At 41.0% G+C, this 20772-nt stretch overlaps 1 protein-coding gene across 3 annotated transcripts in view; it reads left to right on the top strand.

The window, feature by feature from the left end:
* rps6kc1 (ribosomal protein S6 kinase polypeptide 1) overlaps window positions 1–20772 on the top strand; it is a 139922-nt gene that overhangs the window by 99035 nt on the left and 20115 nt on the right. For 2 of the 3 annotated variants that reach the window (XM_078404889.1, XM_078404891.1), the window contains 3 exons: window positions 3754–3886; window positions 8961–10709; window positions 10997–11086. In XM_078404889.1, coding sequence (XP_078261015.1) covers window positions 3754–3886; window positions 8961–10709; window positions 10997–11086 — 1972 coding nt within the window. The remainder of the gene's footprint in view (window positions 1–3753; window positions 3887–8960; window positions 10710–10996; window positions 11087–20772) is intronic. The other variant, XM_078404890.1, reaches the window with a different exon arrangement.

Raw genomic sequence — 20772 nt, forward strand, 5'->3', positions numbered from 1 at the left:
TATTCAATCTGAGCTGCACGACAGTAAAAATGAAAGAAAAATCATCTTCCCCCTGTCCATTCTTGTACTTGGTACCTTATTCCAGATCACATTTTCAAGTGGTAATGAAATTCCAATTTGGAAGCAAAGAAAGTGAAATGAGTTGGTTCACCGTATCGATAAATTTTAATATGTAGTACACCACTTTGCCAAAATAGTTGTTTGTTTTGGGATTCAGTTGATTAAGTATTTCCAACGGTTGTGGCACTGCAGCATGCTTCGAAACTGGCTTCCTGTAATCTTGGTTAACTTTTAATGATTGTTAAATTAAGTACCCCTTTAGCATACAAATATATTTATCATTGCATTTACTCTCAGTATCTTCTGGTTCACATTTCCCAAAGATGTTGACTTAGTTTGTACTCACACTGCATTTCAACCGGCAGATTTGCTATGTTGGGAGTTACACCAGCTGCAGATTTTCTGGTGATAGGGCACTGCATAGTCTTGGCATGTTCTCTGGCTTTTACTAGAGAGCTCATCTGGTGAGAGTAGGGCGTAAAAAAAAAGACTGTGGCACGATTTGCAATCGACTTGGCTGGTGGTCTTGGCTGGCCAAAATTTAAAAAAAACTTTTAAATTTTGATCAGAAATTGCACTGAGCTTGAAGTAATTCTGATATTTGCATAGATAATAACACCGCTGGCCTAAATAAGCAAGCATATTGCGCGCCCCAGTAACGTTAAGTGCAAAAACCTTGCAAGCGGAGGAGGTCGTCAGAAGCCAATGAAACCAGTTCCGAAGACATTTCCACCATAGTTCAATCAAGATACACAGGGAAGCCAGACCATTGATTAATAGGCAGCAGGGATTCTGACTCATTTAGATATTCTTCATATGTTAGTTTAGACTGCGCAATGCACTCAATTATTTGCAATCAATAACAGGAACCCAAGTGGCTCTCCTTTTTGCTATCCACAGCATTGGACCACAGCTGCCATTTGCTGTGATTCTTTTGATGCTTTAATTGAGATCAGCTATCTGATAGCAGGCAGAGTGGGCAGCTGGGACTTTTCTGAATAGAATGCGAACAGAATCCTCTGATAGTGAGCACAATGTGGAATGATAAAGCTTATTTAATTATATTTTGCACAGATCCTTAATGTTTATGGATCATGGCTTGTATTTTCAAATAAGGGAATAATTTTGAGTTGAGACTATTTTCCTTTGATTTAATGAAATACTTGGGTTGTTTTCTCTGGAACAAATGTTGGATGAGTCACAGTGTTATTGACTATAAATAACTACAAAGGGTAGGTCGGAGGCTGGGAGATGTGCAGCAAGTAACATGTGCTTGGTTTCCCCAAAATCTTTCCACTATCTACAAGACGTAAGACAGGGTTATGATAAGATCCTCTCTGCATTTGTGGCCATGTGCAGCACCAAAACGCTCACTAAGTTCAGTCCCAACTAGGACACAATAGCCATCTGATCAGGAGGCGGCAGGGTATAACAGTGACTAGATACATTGCAGTAACACTCCAAGGCTTTATCATCTTTGTTTCAAAAACTTTGACCTTTATCTCCACGAAGGACTACAAGAGCATGGGAGCAAATGGAAAGATTTCTGGTTGTGCCATTAAGAGGCTAAATGCCACCATGTATTTCTCCAAGATTGGTTTGCTCTGAAACCATCGCAAGGAAATATAGAGCCAGAGGAAAGAGCACTCCATCCAACACCATGTTCAGGCACTCTCCTGACATCCACCCAATCCATGGTGTGTCCGTTGTGCCTGATCCTTAGTTCTTGGTCCTTCTTTATCTTTACTTCCTGGTTCACTGTATCCCATGGCCTGCAGTGTCTCTCAGTATATCACCAGCTCAACCCATCCCACCATAGAGGCTGAGGATGGGTTTTGTCACAAGGGGGTGATGGATTACTCATGCTGCTATTGTTTATGTTCTTTCAAAGATTATTATAATATGCCTTCCGACTTACTGGATGAAGCAATGAAGACAAAGGCGGAATCAGCTAATCTAATATCGTATTTATATAATATCATTTTAAACATAGCAATACCCACAACAGATGGAATTAGAAGAGACTGGGAACAAGATTTAGCTATAAAAATTTCAAAAGAGAGTTGGGATAATCATTTACTACAGGTGCATAAATGTTCGATCAACGTACGACATACGCTCATCCAATTCAAAACATTACATAGATTATATTATTCAAAAACTAAATTAAATAAAATCTTCCCGAATGTTTCACCAATTTGTGATAAATGTCTGTGTCAAGAAGCTACTATAGCGCATTCTTTTGTTTTTTGTACAAAAATCCAAAAATTTTGGTATGAAATATTTGATATTTTTTCAAAATTAATCAAAATAAAACTGGTACCAAAACCAGAATGGATCATTTTTGGAATATCGGAAGGTAACCCTGAATTAAACGTGTTTCAGAAGAATTTATTTAATTACGGGCTAATAATGGGAAAAAAGCTCATACTGAAATTCTGGAAAAATGCGCCCACACCAACAATAAAAATGTGGATATCAAATATGTTTGAAACACTACATTTGGAAGAGATGAGATTCCTCTTAGCAGGTAAAGCAGACCAATTCCAAAAGACGTGGTCTACGTTTTTGGACCTATTACAAGCATGAGGTGCAATAGTAATTTTACAAATAAATAAATAAATAAATGGTATCAGGACCTGGTAACGGGAGGTAAAACAACAAAACAGACTTGGTTGGTAGTCCCCTTCCTGCGGAGTTTAATGTTATAATAGAGCGATTGTTTCTACCCCTTTTTTTTTTTTTTCTTTCTTTTCTAGGGTCTACTTTCTTACTTTACTTCCTTCTCTACTTCTTTTCCAAGGGGCTTTCTTTTCCCAACACTCTCTTGCACTTCACGACTCTTGCGCACTTTCTTTCCTTACTTCTTTACTTCTATCTTTTTCTTAAAGCTCAAAAAAATGAAGCGGTATAAAAAATGTATTAAGATATATCTGTTGTATTATTGTAATTTACCGTACTTTTAATAAAAATATTAAAAAAAAAAAAAAAAAAAAGAATGTACAAGCTGCCTGGTCATGGCTAATGGGTCAACCTGTGAAATTGTCCATTTTTAAAAACTGATAACCTTTGTGATCAATGCTTCCGGACAGTAATGCAATTTGCATGAATAATACTTGGTCATCTGCACTCAACCTGCAGACCTTTGATTAGCATGTACAGTTTTCAATGTAACTTACTGTTGGCATTTGTTCTGAGGAAAATAATGTATTATTTTGATGACTTAGATGAGAGAGGCAAATAGGGAAGGAATAAAGGAGGACCCGGCATGGGGGGGGGGGGGCATGAGGGAGGGGGGTTGGGGGGAAGAGCAACGGGGGAACTGGCGTGGGGGAATTTGTGACCCTGGAAGCGCCCTTTATGGGTAACTATTTGCATACCTTGGCAAGGTATGCAAGCAAAGAATTTCACTGTGACTTGTCACGTGTGACAATAAAGTATTCAATTCAATAAACAATGGAAATATTGACCCATGTAATTGATTTTAATGGCAGCTCAGTGCCATCCTTTGTGTGTTGGAGAGCAGCCAGTTGCCATAAGTCAAGAGAGCTTGGGGCACTGAAGAGAAGACAAAGAGGACTAACTGGTTTTCCAACAGCACAGAATAGCACAGATAGATTAGAGTAGTGCATAATTGCAGAGCACAGGATGATCAAATGTAATAGTTTAATCGACCTTTCTGTTCTCCTTCAGAGTCTAAGGAAAAGCAGCGAGTGTAGCAGGAACAAAAAAACCATCATTCCCCACACTGTGCCTAACATGGTACAACTGAAGAAGCAAATAGTTTCTGAAGACTCCATCTTTCTTTTGCTGCAGCATGCAGAAGGTCGGTATTGAGCTTTGATTCATTTATCTCATGATCATTTGCTAACTCGTTTTTAACTTTATCATTCAAACCAGTGGATTTGTTATGAAATGACGCTGCTGAGTTATTCATGCCTAGAAATGCCAGGTCATGCTACTAAACAATGGCAGGTTGATTAGCGACTCTTGTGATTCAGCCTGGCATGTCTGACATTTTCCCAGCATCCGCCAATATCAGATGGCATTATCTGCTGCGTAACACACAGCCATTTCTGCATCTTCCAGCAGATATTGGGTGTTTTCTATTTTTTTTAAAAGCGACATGCTGCGTGAAAATCAAAAAAAAACTTCAGATGCTGGAAATCTGAAATAAAAGCAGAAAATGCTTTAAATCTTCAACAGGTCAGGTAGCATCTGTAGAGAGAGAAACATATAACTCAAGCCTGCAAGCCCAGGTAACATCTGGTGAATCTCTTTTGCACCTTTTCTATCTTAATGACATCCTTCCCATTCCTGGATGACCAGAACTATATGGTACTCCCAAGTGTGGTCTCACCAACACCTTCTACAGCTGCATCATGATGTCCCTTCTTTTGTATTCCATACCCTACCCAATGAAGGCAAGCATGCTCAAGGTCTTCTTTACTACATTGCCTACCTGAGTCACTACTTTCAGGGAATCGTGCTCCCATATTTCCAGATCTCTCTGTTCTGCAACACTCTCCAAGGCATTACCATTTACCGTGTAAGTCCTGACTTGGTTTGAAATATCAAAGTACAAAACCTCGCACTTGTCAGAGTTAAATTCCATTTGCCAATCCTTGGCTCAGCTTCCCAACTGATGTAGATCCTGTTGCAAACTTGGATATTCTTCCTCATTGTCAGCTATACCACCAGCTGAAAATCTACTAACAATGTTAACTACATTGTCATCTAAAACTCTAATGTAGATAACAAACAACAGTGCACCCAACACTGACCCCTACGGCACTACACTGGGTCACAGGCCTCCACCCTACTCTTTGTCTCCTTCCAAGTTAATTTTGTAGCCAGTTGGCTAGCTCTGCTTGGATTCCATTTGACTAATGTTCCAGCTTTGACTTTGTCAAAGTCCTTGCTAAATTCCACACAGGCAGTGTCCTCTGCCCATCCCTCATCAGTCCTCTTGGTGACCTCTTCAAAAAAACCTCTATCAGTTCTATCAGGGACGAGATGGCCTTTTCCTGCTCTGTTTATTTATTCAGCAACAGCTAAATTCTGTGGGAACTTTAAGGGCCTGTCCCACTTAGGCAATTTTAAGGCGACTGCCGGCGACTAGGCTGTTGGCGAGTGTTCGCCGGGGTGTCACGGGCATGATCGTGAGGAGTCTTCAATGAATCGTAGCGGATCTCGGCGCGTCGCGGAAAGATTTTCCAGATAGAAATTTCTTGGCGACAGCTGGCTTGTCGCCAGGTATCGTACAATACCCAACATTGAAAGAACTGAGAGGGACCACTGGGAAAGCAGGGTAGGACCTTCGGAGTTGGGAGTGGGAAGGGGAGTGTGGTGGATCAGGTAAGCCAAGGAGCAGTGTGGCACAGAGGCACAGTGGTAAAGCTACTGCCTTACAGCACCTGAGACCCGGATTCAATCCTGACTATGACTGCTATCTGTACGGAGTTTGTACGTTCTTCATGTGACCACGTGGGTTTTCTCCAGGTGCTCCGTTTTTTTCCCACACTCCAAAGGTTTGTGGGTAATTATCTTCGGTAAAATTGTAAATTGTGCCTATAATGCAGGATAGTGCTAGTGTACAGGGTGATCGCTGATCGGTGCTGACTGGGTGGGCCGAAGGGCCTGTTTCCATGCTGTATCTCTAAAGTTTAAAGAGTAGGGGGATGTTTCTTGTTGGAATTTGATGCTGATAATGGAACAGCACAGGCAGCGGGTCACCAGGGACCTCAGTTAAGGTGTGACCATCTCCTATACTAATGAGATTTGAGACACAATTGCAGATGATAGAGATGAAGGTGAATGAAAAAGAAAAGGAGGGGAAGAAATAGGCAAAGGGAAACTAATAACAATGATGGTCACATTGTAAATCTCCAAGAACAATTTACTATCTGAAGAAATATGTTGTTAAAACTCAAGCATTTTAAAAATCAATTAATTAATAAATACAATTACAAGTGCTGAAGTGGTGTAAATTGAAAGTATGTTCCAGAATTCAGGAACTTGCTTATATCTCTTAACTAGAGTCATACAGCATGGAAATAGGTCCCCTCGGCCCAACTTACCCACACCAACCAAGATTACCCATCTACACTAGTCCCGCCTCCCCGCGTTTCGCCGATGCCCTTATGAAGTCCTAATCACCCGCATTTGGCCCATACCCCTATATACATGGAACAGTGCAGCACAGAAACGGGCCCTTCGGCCCACAATGTTTGCGCCAAGTTAAACTGGTCTCATCTCCTGTACATGATCTATATCCCTCTGTTCCATGCGCTTTCATGTGCCCCTCAAACACCACTAACGTATCTGCGTCCACCACCATCCCAGGCACTGTATCCAGGCCCCCCACTCTCTGTGCAAAAATAACTTGCCCCGCACATCTCCATTAAACTTTCCCCCTTTAACCTTATAGGTATGCCCTCTAGTGTTGTTGGACATTTCCAACCTTGGAAACAAAAGTTGTACTGCCTACTTTATCTATGCCAGTTCTATGCCAAACCTTTCCTATCCATGAACCTGTCTAAATGCCTTTTAAATGTTATAATAACTGCCCCATCTACCTCCTCTGCTACCTCGTTCCATATACCCATCAGCCTGTGTGTGTGAAAAAGTTGCCTCTCAAGTTACTATTAAATCTTATCCCTCTCACCTTAAACCTATGTCCCCTGGTTCTGGGTAAAAGACTCTGTGCATTTCATCTATCTATTCCCCTCGTGATATTAGGCAACTTTATAAGATCACTCCTCATTCTCGTGCGCTCTAAGGAAGAGAGTCCTAGCCTGCCCAACCTCTCCTTATACTTCAGGCCCTTAAGTCCTGGCAACGTCCTCATAAATCTTCTCTGCGCTCATCTCCTCTTAATATGCTCCCTATAGTAGGGTGACCAAACTAAACACATTACTCCAAAAGCGGCCTCACCAACATCTTGTACAACTATAACATAACATCCTAACTTCTATACTCAATACCCTGACTGATGAAGGCCATGTATCAAAAACCTTCTTGACCACCCTATCTACCCATGACGCCACTTTCAAGGAACTAGATACCTGCACTCCTAGATCCCTCTGCTCTACAACACGACTCTGGACAAGCTGGACGATTTGAAGTGCATGCTATTAATTTTCCAGCAAGAACCATCCCTTTTGTCCTTGGCTGGTGATAGATACGGCATCTTGCTGATAGTGCCCAGGGAACATGCTCAGCTCAAGATGTGTAGATGAAGGAGCTGCACCTCTGGATAGAAGGAATTGGTGATGTTTCGGGTCGAAATCCTTCTTCAGACTGAAAGTCATGGGAGAGGGAGGCACATAATTGTGAAAACGAGACATCAGAAGGGACGAAGATCAAGGAAAATGTAGAATAGATCATTGTTATCTAGGAGAAGGTGACAGCGAAACACACAGAGATAAAATTAAGTCAGGGAGACAGACAGACTGGTCAGTAAACTAGGAAGGAGGAGGGATGGAGAGAGAGGGAAAGCATGAGTTACTTGAAGTTATAGAAGTACATATACTTACCGCTGGATTGTAAGCTGCTCAAACAAAACATGAGGTTCTGCTCCTCCAATTTGCGCCGATGCATCTCTCTAACATTGGAGGAGTCCCAGGACAGAAAGTAGATGAGGTTGGAGGAGATGCAAGTGAACCTCTGCCTCACCTGAAAAGACTGCCGGGGAGTTCTTCTATCTTCTGGTCCTTCTGTCCAGAGATGCTGCCTGTCCCACTAAGTTACTCCAGCACTTTGTGTCTATCTCAGCCCAGGATGGCCGGCTGTGCTGTTTTCCAACGAAAACCACATCGTCAGAAAGGCTTTGAAGGAATAAATGCAATTTTAAAAAGAAATGACAACTCCTAATGTCTCCTCTGATAAACCTACCTAATATTATAAGCACTTTGCATGAGGACCTGGGCATTTGGAATGACATCTTTAGTTTTAGTAAAACCTTATTACAAAGGCACTGTTTGATATGCTGGAAGCTGTGATGTGCACTTGGGTTTAAAGTAGCAATTAAATCATTACAATTCAAGCACTTAGAGGAGTATTAAGTAAAGGCTGCCAGCTTATACCTGCATTCCAATCTGGCACAGTAAACACGATCAATTGAACATGATAATGGCTCTAGATGCTCATGTGGGCTGCTGTTATTTGTGCAGATGCTCAGCATAATTTTTAGTGCCTTAGTGAAGCAGATAATAATAGGCTTTCCATAACAAAATATTTTAGGTACATTAACAGGATTAAAGTAAGAACATTGCTTGCACTTAGATTTCATTGGTAATGATGTTGATTTGTGTGAACCCATGATTCTTCAGAATATATCTGAGAACCAAGTTCCTTCAATGTATTGGAGTGGAGGCAAGACACAAATATTTCTAAGAGTTTTTAATGTTGGATTTCTTGGTCATTAATAAAGGAGCAGTAAAGGTGTTATTTTTTAAAATATGCAGAATGTTTTCTTTTGCGTAGATATACAACTGTGGATGTTGGATGCTTAATCCTGTCTTTTGTTGAAAAAGTTGATCAGACTGCAGTTGCAAACCATCTTTCCCACCCACAACCCCAGTGAAACATTCTGCTGTCTAAAAGGCTGCGTGATTCCTCATGCTCTTTCCAATAATATGATTTTGCCTGGAAGTTATTGCATGAAATTGGCATTCACTCCAGTTAATAAAATATTATATTACTAGCGTTTATCCAGATGATACTGCAAAATGTCTGGACCAGTACCATGTTGATATTTTGTTTCAATGGTATAAATAAAAAAGTAGGGTTCCGATTTAAGCAGAGCAAATTGCAAACAAAAAGCATTTGTAAATTAAATAGACTCGATTTTTTAATTAAAAAAAAAAAGTTAATATTTGTTTTTTTTGTTCCCTCAGGGGGTAAATTGTGGTCATACGTTTGCAAGTTCCTCCAAAAAATGTCTGAGGAAAGCTTTAAATCATCTGGTCCAGCCGAACCTGGCTCCAGAACACTTGCTGCGCACGATGACTTTACTGTGGACCAATTGAACACTGAAGGCTTGGGTAGTAGTGTCGGCTCTGGGGCAAGCGATCTTGGAAATGTGCTTCAGGACCAGCCTATGAATAGCAATCTGACTTCAAGTTCACAAGATGACAGCAGTGCCCCTGATGAAGATACTCAGGACAGTTCACATGAACTGTTAGGGTCACCCTCGTCGGATTCTGAAGTAGATGATGAAGAATGCACCAGTAGCTATCTTACATTGTGCCATGAATATGAACAAGAAAAGAAAGAGCCTGACAGTCTATCGTCAGAAACTTTTCCAACAGTCTGTGAAGATGCACCTGACAGTTCTGCAGACACAGGAATGACCAAAAGATCACATTCCCTTCTCAGTAATGACAGTCTTTGTTCCCCTACCACAATCCAAGAGCTTCGATATTTCACCGACGATATTAATCCAGAAGCTTTTAGCCCCACAAGGGCCTCGGATTCACTAAATCTGTCTAAAAATAGTCCAATGGAATTTTTCAGAATTGATAGCAAGGATAGTACAAACGAATTGGTAAGCCTTGAACTGGGAGATAAAATCCAAACGGAAAAAAATGAGCCTGCACCGAATTTTAATCTGGTACCCGAAACAGATAACACGAGTAACTTTGATGCAAGTGACATTAAACTGGATTCCACTGCCATTTTAGCTCCAGATAATTACAGCAGGGTATCCTCCGATGATTCTGTACCAGTCATTTCGTTCCAGGATGCAGCAGGTGGAGATACAAGCAGCTGCGAGGAGGGTAGGCCTGATTTGTTAGTGAATTTACCAGGTGTATCGCAGGATGGTGAGGCAGCTGGAGAGTTCTTTCCTGATAAATGCAGCGTGACAAACACTGATAATTCAGAGAAGAGGCTATATGAAAAACCTGACGTCTTACAAATTAATTACAATATCGATCATTGCATGAATTCTCAAGGGGCACAGGGACTGACTTTACAAGATGAATACTCCTCTAGTGATGGAAACATAAATAAAGACTTTGGGCATCAGTTGGAACTTTCTGAGAATAGAAAGGAAGATGATCTCAATGAGCAATTCAGTACCAGCAAGCATGTTAAGAAAGAAGTAGAATTTAATTCCATGCTGCCCTTCAGCAAAACTAAAAATACTTTGTCATTTATCAGTGTTGAATCTTTTAGCACTTTAGACTTGACACACAGCATTCAAAATGCGAGCCCTATACCTCAATCAAGTGATCCAATTAGCCATTATGAGACTGTTTCAGGCGAAGATTATTCTGATCACAAAGAACTTGCACGAACAATGAAAGAAATTGCAGACAAGAATGAAGATTCAGATGAAGAGGGAGCATTTGGAGAACACCTGGGTGTCTGTGACCAAGGAAGACAGGACTGTGCCTCAGAGTTCGCAAGTGAAAAGCCTGCAACGGAAAGCTTTATTGTCGCCAGGGAAAATGGCGATAAGTTAGTCTCACGCATGTTTAAAGAGCTGGAAGAAAGTTTAGTGCGAGCTTCCAATGCTCGTATTCCAGAGAGTTGTATTCAGCATTGGGCAGCAGAGATGGTTGCCGCCCTTGATGCACTTCATCGAGAAGGAATCGTATGCCATGATTTGAACCCAAACAACATCTTGCTGGATGATAAAGGTCAGGAACTTTTGCAAATGCATTTTTTCCCCTAATATCTTTCTCTGTTGCTTACTTGCCTCCAATTAAATGAGGAGGCGTTTTATCCTATAATTAGTATCTTCATTTCCTGTCTGAAGCTTCAATTCTAGTGCAGTGAATTCACCCACAGTAATAGCTTCTAGTGCTTAATGATGCCATTATTCTTAATGATACTGTTTTTTAGCCACAAAAGAATAATTACAGTTCACTTCTGCAGAAAATGTAGGAAAAAATTGTTTTGATTTCTCGTGTCATTTTGTTTTTAGGACACATTCAACTAACATACTTTAGCAGATGGAGTGAGGTTGACGATTCCTATGACAGCAGTGCCATAGAGAAAATGTACTGTGCTCCAGGTTAGAACACTTAGTTGCATATAAAGTACGTTGTTCTCCTTGTCTTCTGTCAATTATGCAAACCACATACCTTTCTTTATGTGTGTAGTCCACTTGGTATGCAAAGCATTTTTTGGTAATTAAAAAGTATGACATGGGTTGAATTTATAATTTTTTAAAAAGCATTTACTTATGTAAATTTATATTGAATGGAAATTTCATATTAAAATAACTTAGTGTACTTCTAGTTTTCCTGAAAAGAAAGTAGCGACAAGTAAAGAGTCATTGAGTCAAAGGGCAGTGCAGTGCAGAAACTAGCCCGTCACACCACACCTGTCTATGCCGAGCAAGTTGACATATTGGGGCAGTCTCATTTGCCTGTGTTAGGCCCATATCGCAGTAAGCCCTTCTTATCCATAGATCTGTCCAAATGTCTTTTAAAAAGTGTGATCGTATTAGCTTTTGTAGCTTCATATGGCAGCCCCACTGGTCTCAGGCCTTCAATCAGAAAAACCACCCCCCTCTGAAGAAGGGTCTGCAGCCGAAACATCACCCATTCCAGAGATGCTGCCTGTCCCCCCGAATTACTCCAGCATTTTGTGTCTATCTTCAGTTTAAACAGGCATCTGTAGTTCCTAGCTACACATTTCGTCTCCTCTACAATTACACTTTGATTCATTTCTCCAAACCAATATTGAATCCCATTGGCTAGCTCACCTTGGTATCCATGCGACCTAACCTTCCAGAGTACTCTACCAAGCGGGACCTTGACAAAAGTCCTCCTAAACTCTGTATGGACAACATCCAATGCCTGCCCCCATGCAGGTACCATCATAATATTTATGAGATATTTGGACAGGTACATGGGCTGGATAGGTTTAGAGGGATATGGGCCAAGTGCGGGTAGGTGAAACTAATGTTTCATATTGGTTGGCGTTTGCTACTTGGGCCCAAGGTTCAAGGTCTTTTATAGTCATGTGTACCAATTAAGGTACAGTGATATTCGATTTACCATACAGCCATACTAAAAAAAAGCAACAAGACACACAACTACATAAAAGTTAACATAAACATCCACCACAGCGGATTCCCCACATTCCTCACTGTAATGGAAGGCAATAAAGTCCAATCTATTTCCCTCTCTATTCTCCCGCGGTCGGGCAGTCGAACCACCCGCAGTCGTGGCGATCGAAGCTCCCGCAGCCGGCGGTCGAAGCCCCCGCATCGGGGCGATCGAAGCCCCCGCGTCGGGGCTCCCGAAGTCGGTCTTTAACCAGAGACCGCGAGCTCCATGATGTTAAAGTCCGCATGCTCCCGTGGTTGGAGCTCCAAGGTCGATCCCCGACAGGGATTGCCAGCTCCGCGATGGTAAGTCCGCAGTCTCCCGCGGTTGGAGCTCCCAAAGTCGTTCTCCAGCAGAGGCCGCCAGCTCCCGATGTTAGGCTGCAGTGCAGGCGACACACTACAGAAAAAGCGCATCTCCGTCGAGGTAAGAGATTTAAAAAAGTTTCTCCCAACCCCCCCCCCAACTCCCCACATAAAACAAGCTAAAGAACACTAAAACATACATTTAACACATACTATGAGACCACAAAGAATGAATGGACGAGGCAGACTGTTGGCGAGGCAGCCATTACTGGCGCCACCCAGTGGTGTTTCCATGCTATATGACTCTTTCTCTCCTGGTGACCTTTTCACAAATCTCTCATCAGAAAGAGTTTCATCCTGGAGTTGTAAGGGAGATAAGTAACTATAGTTATGAAATCGTTAATTAAAATGAAGCTGGATATCTGTAGTTGAAGAGAAAATACTTGTAAGCAGACAGAGACTTTACAAAAGAAAAAAACCACATTTTTTGACTAGGAGCAAAATGGAAAGGCCAGGCGGGCGGAGTTGGTGTTTGAAGTAACGGGCGATACATTAAACTGGTGCCCACCAGGAGGCCAGCCAAAACTGTCAAGTGTGACTGGTACATTTTTTATATTGTCAGATGACGAGATTTTACACATAGATTTGATTAACAATAAAACAAGGTCCTATTTACAGAATGGAACTCTTTTAGGTGGCAAAAAGAATGAGATGATTATCCACAAGTCTAATTAACTGTAGATCCAAATTTCTGTTGCAATAATGGGTGCACGCATAATCAATGAAATTCCTGTCAGACTTTGTCTGCGTTTCCTGTCACCACATTAGCACTACCCACATCCCTATTTACTCATTATTAGCCCTCACTATTGTTTACCCAACAACAGAGACATTTTGAGGAGATAAGAAAATGAAATGAATGTAGTATATATACATTGACTTCCAGGAAAACCTGTGACAGGCACTCTTTTTGAGAATATTAGGCCAAACAATAGGTCATAAGGTAAGAGGAGCAGAATTAGGCCATTCGGCCCATCAAGTCTACTCCGCCATTCATTCGTGGCTGATCTATCTCTCCTTCCTAATCCCATTCTCCGCCTTCTCCCCAAAACCCCATGACATAGGATGTTGGAGTACAAAATAAGTGAGGGCTGCAAATTAGGAATGGCAACCCGATCCTGTCAGCGTTCGAGCCAGCCAGCAGTGTTTAATATTAGCTGCAATGTTTCCATCAAAGTATATCCACATTTTTTTCCCCCCAAACTATTTTAATATCAATTTTGGCACATTTCATTGACAAAATAAATACATAAATAAAACTGATTTATTTCTGCCCACATACCAGAACATAGAAAGAAATGACGTAAGTCGTTCTATTAATTATTTTCAAGTGCTTTTGGAATGAACCCACAGGTACGACATTTAAAACAGCATATTTGTAGTGGTGTGGAGGAAGGAACTGCAGATGCTGGTTTAAACCGAAGATAGACATAAAGAGCTGGAGTAACTCAGCGCAACAGGCAGCATCACTGGAGAGAAGGAATGGGTGATGTTTCGAGTGGAAACCCTTCTTCAGTCTACTTCAGACAGTCTGAAGAAGGATCTCGACCTGAAACGTCACCCATTCCTTCTCTCCAAAGTTGTTGCCTGTCCCGCTGAGTTACTCCAGCTTTTTGTGTCTATATTTGCAGTGGTGTTGCTTACAGGCAGTCAATCCAGGTGCCAGCTGTTGGTAGCTTGTGAAGAGCATTCAAAGTTGGGTTTGAAGTGCTGGCTCCTGGAACTGTAAGTTGCTGCAGTAGAGTTGGTGGATCTTAGATTTGGACAATGACACAACTGTGAGAAATACAGAACAAGAATTAGGTTATGTGTGACTGCTATTGGTTAAGTTGAACGAGGAGGGGAACTATTCAGTGAGTTGAGCTGGCCCGTGGAAACTATTTTGAAATGGCAAAATGTGTCTTCAGGCAAGTTAGATTGAAAGGAAGAAACCATAAAGGGTGTGTGGAAGGCTTCTTGTCGAGACCACATCACAAGATTGGAAATTGTTCAGCCAGCTGAACACACTTCTCAGCATCTGCAAACAATGGGGTCTTGCGCTTCTTGTGCGTGGTGGTGGAAGGATTGATGGAAACAGGGCCAGGACGTGAAAACTCTTTCCTTGACCCCTGTGGAAGGCTTATACTAATTATTAGGACAAAATTAAGGGGAAACCTTGGAGCCTGAAATGCCTCAGGTTTGTGAGAGAGTGCAGGGAAACACATTTGATAGCTTTCTGTCAGAAAATGTGCAATTTTCCCACCTTGTGATTTCATGAGGTATCTTTGTCTTTTTATGCATATCTTTGTAGGTGCAGAGCTGTAAACTTAATTGCTACACAACTGGCATAAAACAAGCAAATTAATTTTTTGAGGAATTATTTTTGAGGAATTTGTAACCTGAATCATTTCTACATTTGTAGCATTTCTCAAATTACTTATTGCACATTAACAATAATAAACCGACTTTCAATTGTGAGATTATAAGAAAGTATTTAACTTAATGGACGAATACCCTTTTTTATAGGAATATGTATTTGGATGAATTATAAAATAAAGTCTGATATCAAAGTATAAAAATTAGGAAGAGTTTCAGCTCTTAGGAAGAGTTTCAGCATAATTTATAAATTCTTAGGAAGAGTTTCAGCATAATTTATAAATTATAATTAAATTATTATATAAATATAAGTATATTTATTATATAAATGATATATACATATTATTTGTGTATAAATTGTACTAGTTGTTAGGACAAAATTTTAAGGGAAGCCTACTTGGATTATTCATTTGTATATTTTGTAGATATTGTACTTATTTTGTAGATATTTTGATTTTGTAGATATTTATGTGTATGTATAAATATATATATAATATACAAATAATTGTATATAATTTTATACAATTTATATCATGTTTGAGGAAAGGAAACATGGTTTTATATTTAATATTTTACGGAGCAAAAGTGGAAAATGCTTGTCATTTTCAGAAATTCAGACTAAATCATGGAGTGACAAATGGTTTGACAGTTTGCATGCATGAAACATTATTTGAATTCTCACTCCAAAAATGGTGCCTGAATTGCTGAGCACTTCCACTTGTTTTTGTTCCAGGTTTCCAGCATCTGTGGTTTTGATTTTGAATTTGATTTGTCTTAATGGTATTGAGGAGAAAAATAAATTTAATATATCAAATGCATTTGTGTTGCTCCTCCATGGTTTGGAATAACCGTTTGCATAATTAAATCTAGCATTTGTAGGAGTGTTTTCCTCACATTGTTAAAATAATTAATCATACTTTTAAAATAATTTAATCTGTTTATAGTTGCATTATATTCTTTGAATTCAAATGATAAACCAAATAAAACCTCGGAACATGACACCGCTTTAAATCAATGCTTTCATGAATCGTTCAGATGTACAGCACTGGTCAACGTGGGTTGTTTTTAAATGTGCTATACAAATAAAATTGACTTGACTTGACTTGATATAATCTGAAAATTAGAATTAAAACAGTTTCTCTGACCACTTGACCTTAGTTTGGTCTTCACATGTTTTCTAGTGATATAAAAAGCAAACTCACATTCACAGTAATATTTTGTTTGCTCTGTATCATTAGTAAGACATCATCAGTTGCACCATTTTTTGTTCTTTTCATTCTAGTTGACTTTTATACTATCACCTCTCTTTTACCTATACTATTCTTGCTTACTGTATTTAGTGCTATTGTTGTCTTGAAAGACACCATCCACTCTGTTTCAACATTATGAAGACTTACGGACATAAAATGGTTTCTAAAATAATTTGGAAGTGGCTGCACTGACAGTAATTTGGACACAACGCATTTGTTAAAAGTAGGAACAAGAGTAGGCCTTTCGATTTCTTGAGCATGCTCCCCCCATTCATGCTGATCCAACATTTGTCAAGGTAACTCTCACTCTTTCCTCATAATCCTTGATTCCATTATTGATCGGAAATCTATCTATCTCAATCTTAAATAAACTCAGGATTTCCGGTCCCATAGCTCTCTGTGGCATGGAGTTGCAAAGGTACACAATCCTTCGAGAGAAGAAATTCTCCAACATCTCATTTGTAAATAGGTTCCCCTTATTCAGGGACCATTCCCTGTGGTCCTGAACTCAACTGTGAGAGGAAGCACTCTCAGGATTTACCTTGTCCATTCCCCGAATAATCGTGAGGGTTCACTAATTTCACCTCTTGTTCTAAACTACATTGAGTGGAGTATTGAACTGTTTAACCTTTCCTTGTAGGTCGTCAGCTCCTCAATAGTCAGGAGTGTCCTCGTGAACCTTGTGGGAACCAACTTCAATTAAATGTCATTCCGTAAATAGGGGGAACAAAATTATTTGCAGTATTCCAGATGTTATCTCACGAGTGCCATGTACAGTTATACAGAAAATTTATAACTCCAAGTCCCTTGAAATAAGGGCCATCATTGCATTAGCCTTTCCTCTTACCTGTCGCACTTCCCTGCAAGCTTTGTGGTTCATGCGCAAGAACACCATGATTCCCATTGTAATTTTTCTCCATTTAAATAATTCCCTATCCTTTCCTTGCAAAGTAAAAACTTTGTGTTTTCCCATGTCATATTCCAATTGTCAACCTTTTGCTCACTCACCTATCATATTCGTTTCACTCAATAAGCTGGCTATATCCTGCCCGTAGCCTAGCCAAACCATTTATTTTTATAAATGTTTACACATCAAATATTTTGTTACTGTACATTTGCTTCCTTTCTCTAAGTCATTGAGAAAAATAGTCAGCTGGAAAATTGGGCAGTCCAATAGCAAATGGGATTTAGACAATAGACAATAGGTGCAGGAGTAGGCCATTCGGCCCTTCGAGCCTGCCACACCATTCAATGTGATCATGGCTGATTATTCTCAATCAGTACCCCGTTCCTGCCTTCTCCCCATACCCCCTGACTCCGCTATCCTTAAGAGCTCTATCTAGCTCTCTTGAATGCATTCAGAGAATTGGCCTCCACTGCCTTCGGAGGCAGAGAATTCCACAGATTTACAACTCTCTGACTGAAAAGGTTTTTCCTCATCTCTGTTCTAAATGTCTACCCCTTATTCTTAAACTGTGGCCCCTGGTTCTGGACTCCCCCAACATTGGGAACATGTTTCCTGCCTCTAACGTGTCCAACCCCTTAATAATCTTATATGTTTCGATAAGATCCCCTCTCATCCTTCTAAATTCCAGTGTATACAAGCCTAGTCGCTCCAGTCTTTCAACATATGACAGTCCCGCCATTCCGGGAATTAACCTAGTAAACCTACGCTGCACGCCCTCAATAGCAAGAATATCCTTCCTCAAATTTGGAGAGCAAAACTGCACACAGTACTCCAGGTGCGGTCTCACTAGGGCCCTGTACAACTGCAGAAGGACCTCTTTACTCCTATACTCAACTCCTCTTGTTATGAAGGCCAACATTCCATTGGCTTTCTTCACTGCCTGCTGTACCTGCATGCTTCCTTTCAATGACTGATACACTAGGACACACAGATCTCGTTGTACATCCCTTTTTCTAACTTGACACCATTCAGATAATAATCTGCCTTCCTATTCTTACCACCAAAGTGGATAACCTCACACTTATCCACATTAATCTGCCATGCATCCGCCCACTCACACAACCTGTCCAAGTCACCCTGCAACCTCATAGCATCTTCCTCACAGTTCACACTACCACCCAGCTTTGTATCATTTGTTAATTTGCTAATGGTATTTATAATCCCTTCATCCAAGTCATTAACGTATATTGTAAATAGCTGCGATTTAATCCTGAGGACTGCAAGGTCATGCATTTTAGGAAGCCAAACAAGGGTAGGATGTTCACAGTAAATCACAGAGATCAAGGAGGGTTGGTGAGCAGAAAGACCTTGGGGTAAGAATCCTTAGATCCCTGAAAGTGAATATGGTGAGATGGGATGCCTGTCTTTGCTACCTGTGAAGTAAAATATAAGAGATGGGATGTCATGAAACAACTTTTTAGATAAACTGGAAAGGCCGCCCAGGAGCATTGTTAGCAGTTCTGTTTGTTACATTATTGGAATGAAGCGATTACACTTGAAAGGGTGCAGAGGAGATTCACCAGGCTGTCACATGGATAGGATTTCAGTGCAAGTATGAGGAGAGATCAGATAAGCTTGGTTAGTTTTCTGTGGAGTAGAGGAGGCGAAGCAGTAACCTGATGGATGATTCTATAAAATTATGAGGGAACAGATGGGGGAAATAGAAAATATCTATTCCCCATTTTGTGATGTCGAAGATGAGAGGTCTAAGGAGAGAGGTAAGAGATTTCTAGCACATAGAACAGTACAGTAATGAGATTTCCTGCCTGCCATGAACATGCCAACCATGATGCTTCAATGGTTCTTTATTATCACATGTACAGAGGTACAGTGACATTTTTTGTTGTTGCATATAGTTCAGTAAAGTATTACCGTACCTAAGCACAATCTTCGATTAGTACAAAGTATATAGACATAGTCCACTGCGGCAGGATACAATGGTGCCATTTTAATGTCCAGTACAGTCCGCACGCTCGGTCTTCTGGAGCAATGTGTGATTCAGGTGAGCCCCAGGCTGCTGCAGGGCCTCCAACCATCGCCTAGCGAACCATTATCCAACCATCGCCTAACGAACCATTATCCAACCATCGCCTAGCGAAACATCATCCATCCCTCTCTTCGCCTCAGTGTTTCACATTTAGTTTAGTTTAATGATACAGTGCGGAAACGGGCCCTTCGGCTTACAGGGTCCGCGCCTACCAGCGGTCCCCGCATATTAACACTACACACACTAGGGACGATTTTTACATTTACCAAGCCAATTTACATTTACCTGTACGTCTTTGGAGTGTGGGAGGAAACCAAAGATCTCGGAAAAAACCCACGCGGTCACAGGGAGAACGTACAAACTCCATACAGACAGCATCCGTCGGAATCGAACGCGGGTCTCCAGCACTGCAAGCGCTGTAAGGCAGCAACTCTACCGCTGCGCCACCGTGCTGAAATGGAAAAAAAGTCTCTTGCTATCTACCTAAACAGCTCATAATTCTATGCACTTTTATCTGCCATTGACGCTGCAGAAAAAACAACCTAAGTCGAAGTCCAATCTCTTCTTTTCTTCTTATACACTCCAGTCGAGGCAAAAACCTGGTGAACTGCACCCTCTCCAAAGCCTCCACATCCCTCCTACGCACCAGTACCCCAAATATGGCTTAATTAAATTGTTATATAGCTGCAACATCAATTCCTAACTTTTATATTCAATGCTCTGACAGATGAAGACAAGCATGCCAAACACCTTTTTCACCTCCCCATCCAATTGTGTTGCCACTTTCAAGGAACTATTGATTTGCACCCCAAGATCCCTCTGTACACCAATGCCTCTGAAGGTCCTGCCATCTGTTAATATTGTCCTCTTGCATTTGACCACCGAAAGTGCAACATTACACACTTGTCTGGATTAAACTCCATCTGCTATTTAGGCAGAGAAATTTCCAGCTGATCTATATTCTGCTAATTCCTTTGTCAACCTTTCTAGGTATTGACAAACCCCATTTTTGGTGACATCTTCAAACTTACTGATCAGACCACATACATCATCATCCATATCATTTATTGATATCACAAACAGCTGAGGTCCCAGCATTGTTCCATGTGAAACATCACAGATCTCCAGTTGGAGAAACACCCTTACTCTACCCTCTATCTTCTACGTTTGGAGCGGACTTGAGGGGATTTTTTTTACACAGTAGGAGCCTGCATTGCATTGCCTGAAAAAGTATCAGAAGGAACTGCAGATGCTGGTTTACACCGAAGTTAGGCACAAAATGCTGCAGTAACTCAGCGGAACAGGCAGAATCTCTGGATTGAAGGAATGGGTGACGAATGGGTGAAGAAGAGTCTCGACCTGAAACGTCACCCATTCCTTCACGCTTTCATTTCCTCCCGCCTAGACTACTGCAACTCCCTATACACTGGGATCAGCCAATCATCCCTGTCCCACCTGCAACTGGTCCAAAACGCCGCAGCGAGACTCCTGACGGGTACCCGTAAAAGGGACCACATCACGCCGATTCTGGCCTCTCTCCACTGGCTCCCTGTACGGTACAGAATCAACTTCAAGCTCCTCCTATTCACATATAAAGCCCTAAATGGACATTCCCCCCCCTACATCAAAAATCTTCTAACCCACCTCTCTAATTCCAGGTCCCTCAGGTCGGCCGACTTGGGGCTACTCACTATCCCGCGGTCTAGGCGTAAGCTCAGGG

The sequence above is a fragment of the Rhinoraja longicauda genome, chromosome 9 (genome assembly GCF_053455715.1).
Source record: "Rhinoraja longicauda isolate Sanriku21f chromosome 9, sRhiLon1.1, whole genome shotgun sequence".
NCBI lineage: Eukaryota > Metazoa > Chordata > Chondrichthyes > Rajiformes > Arhynchobatidae > Rhinoraja > Rhinoraja longicauda.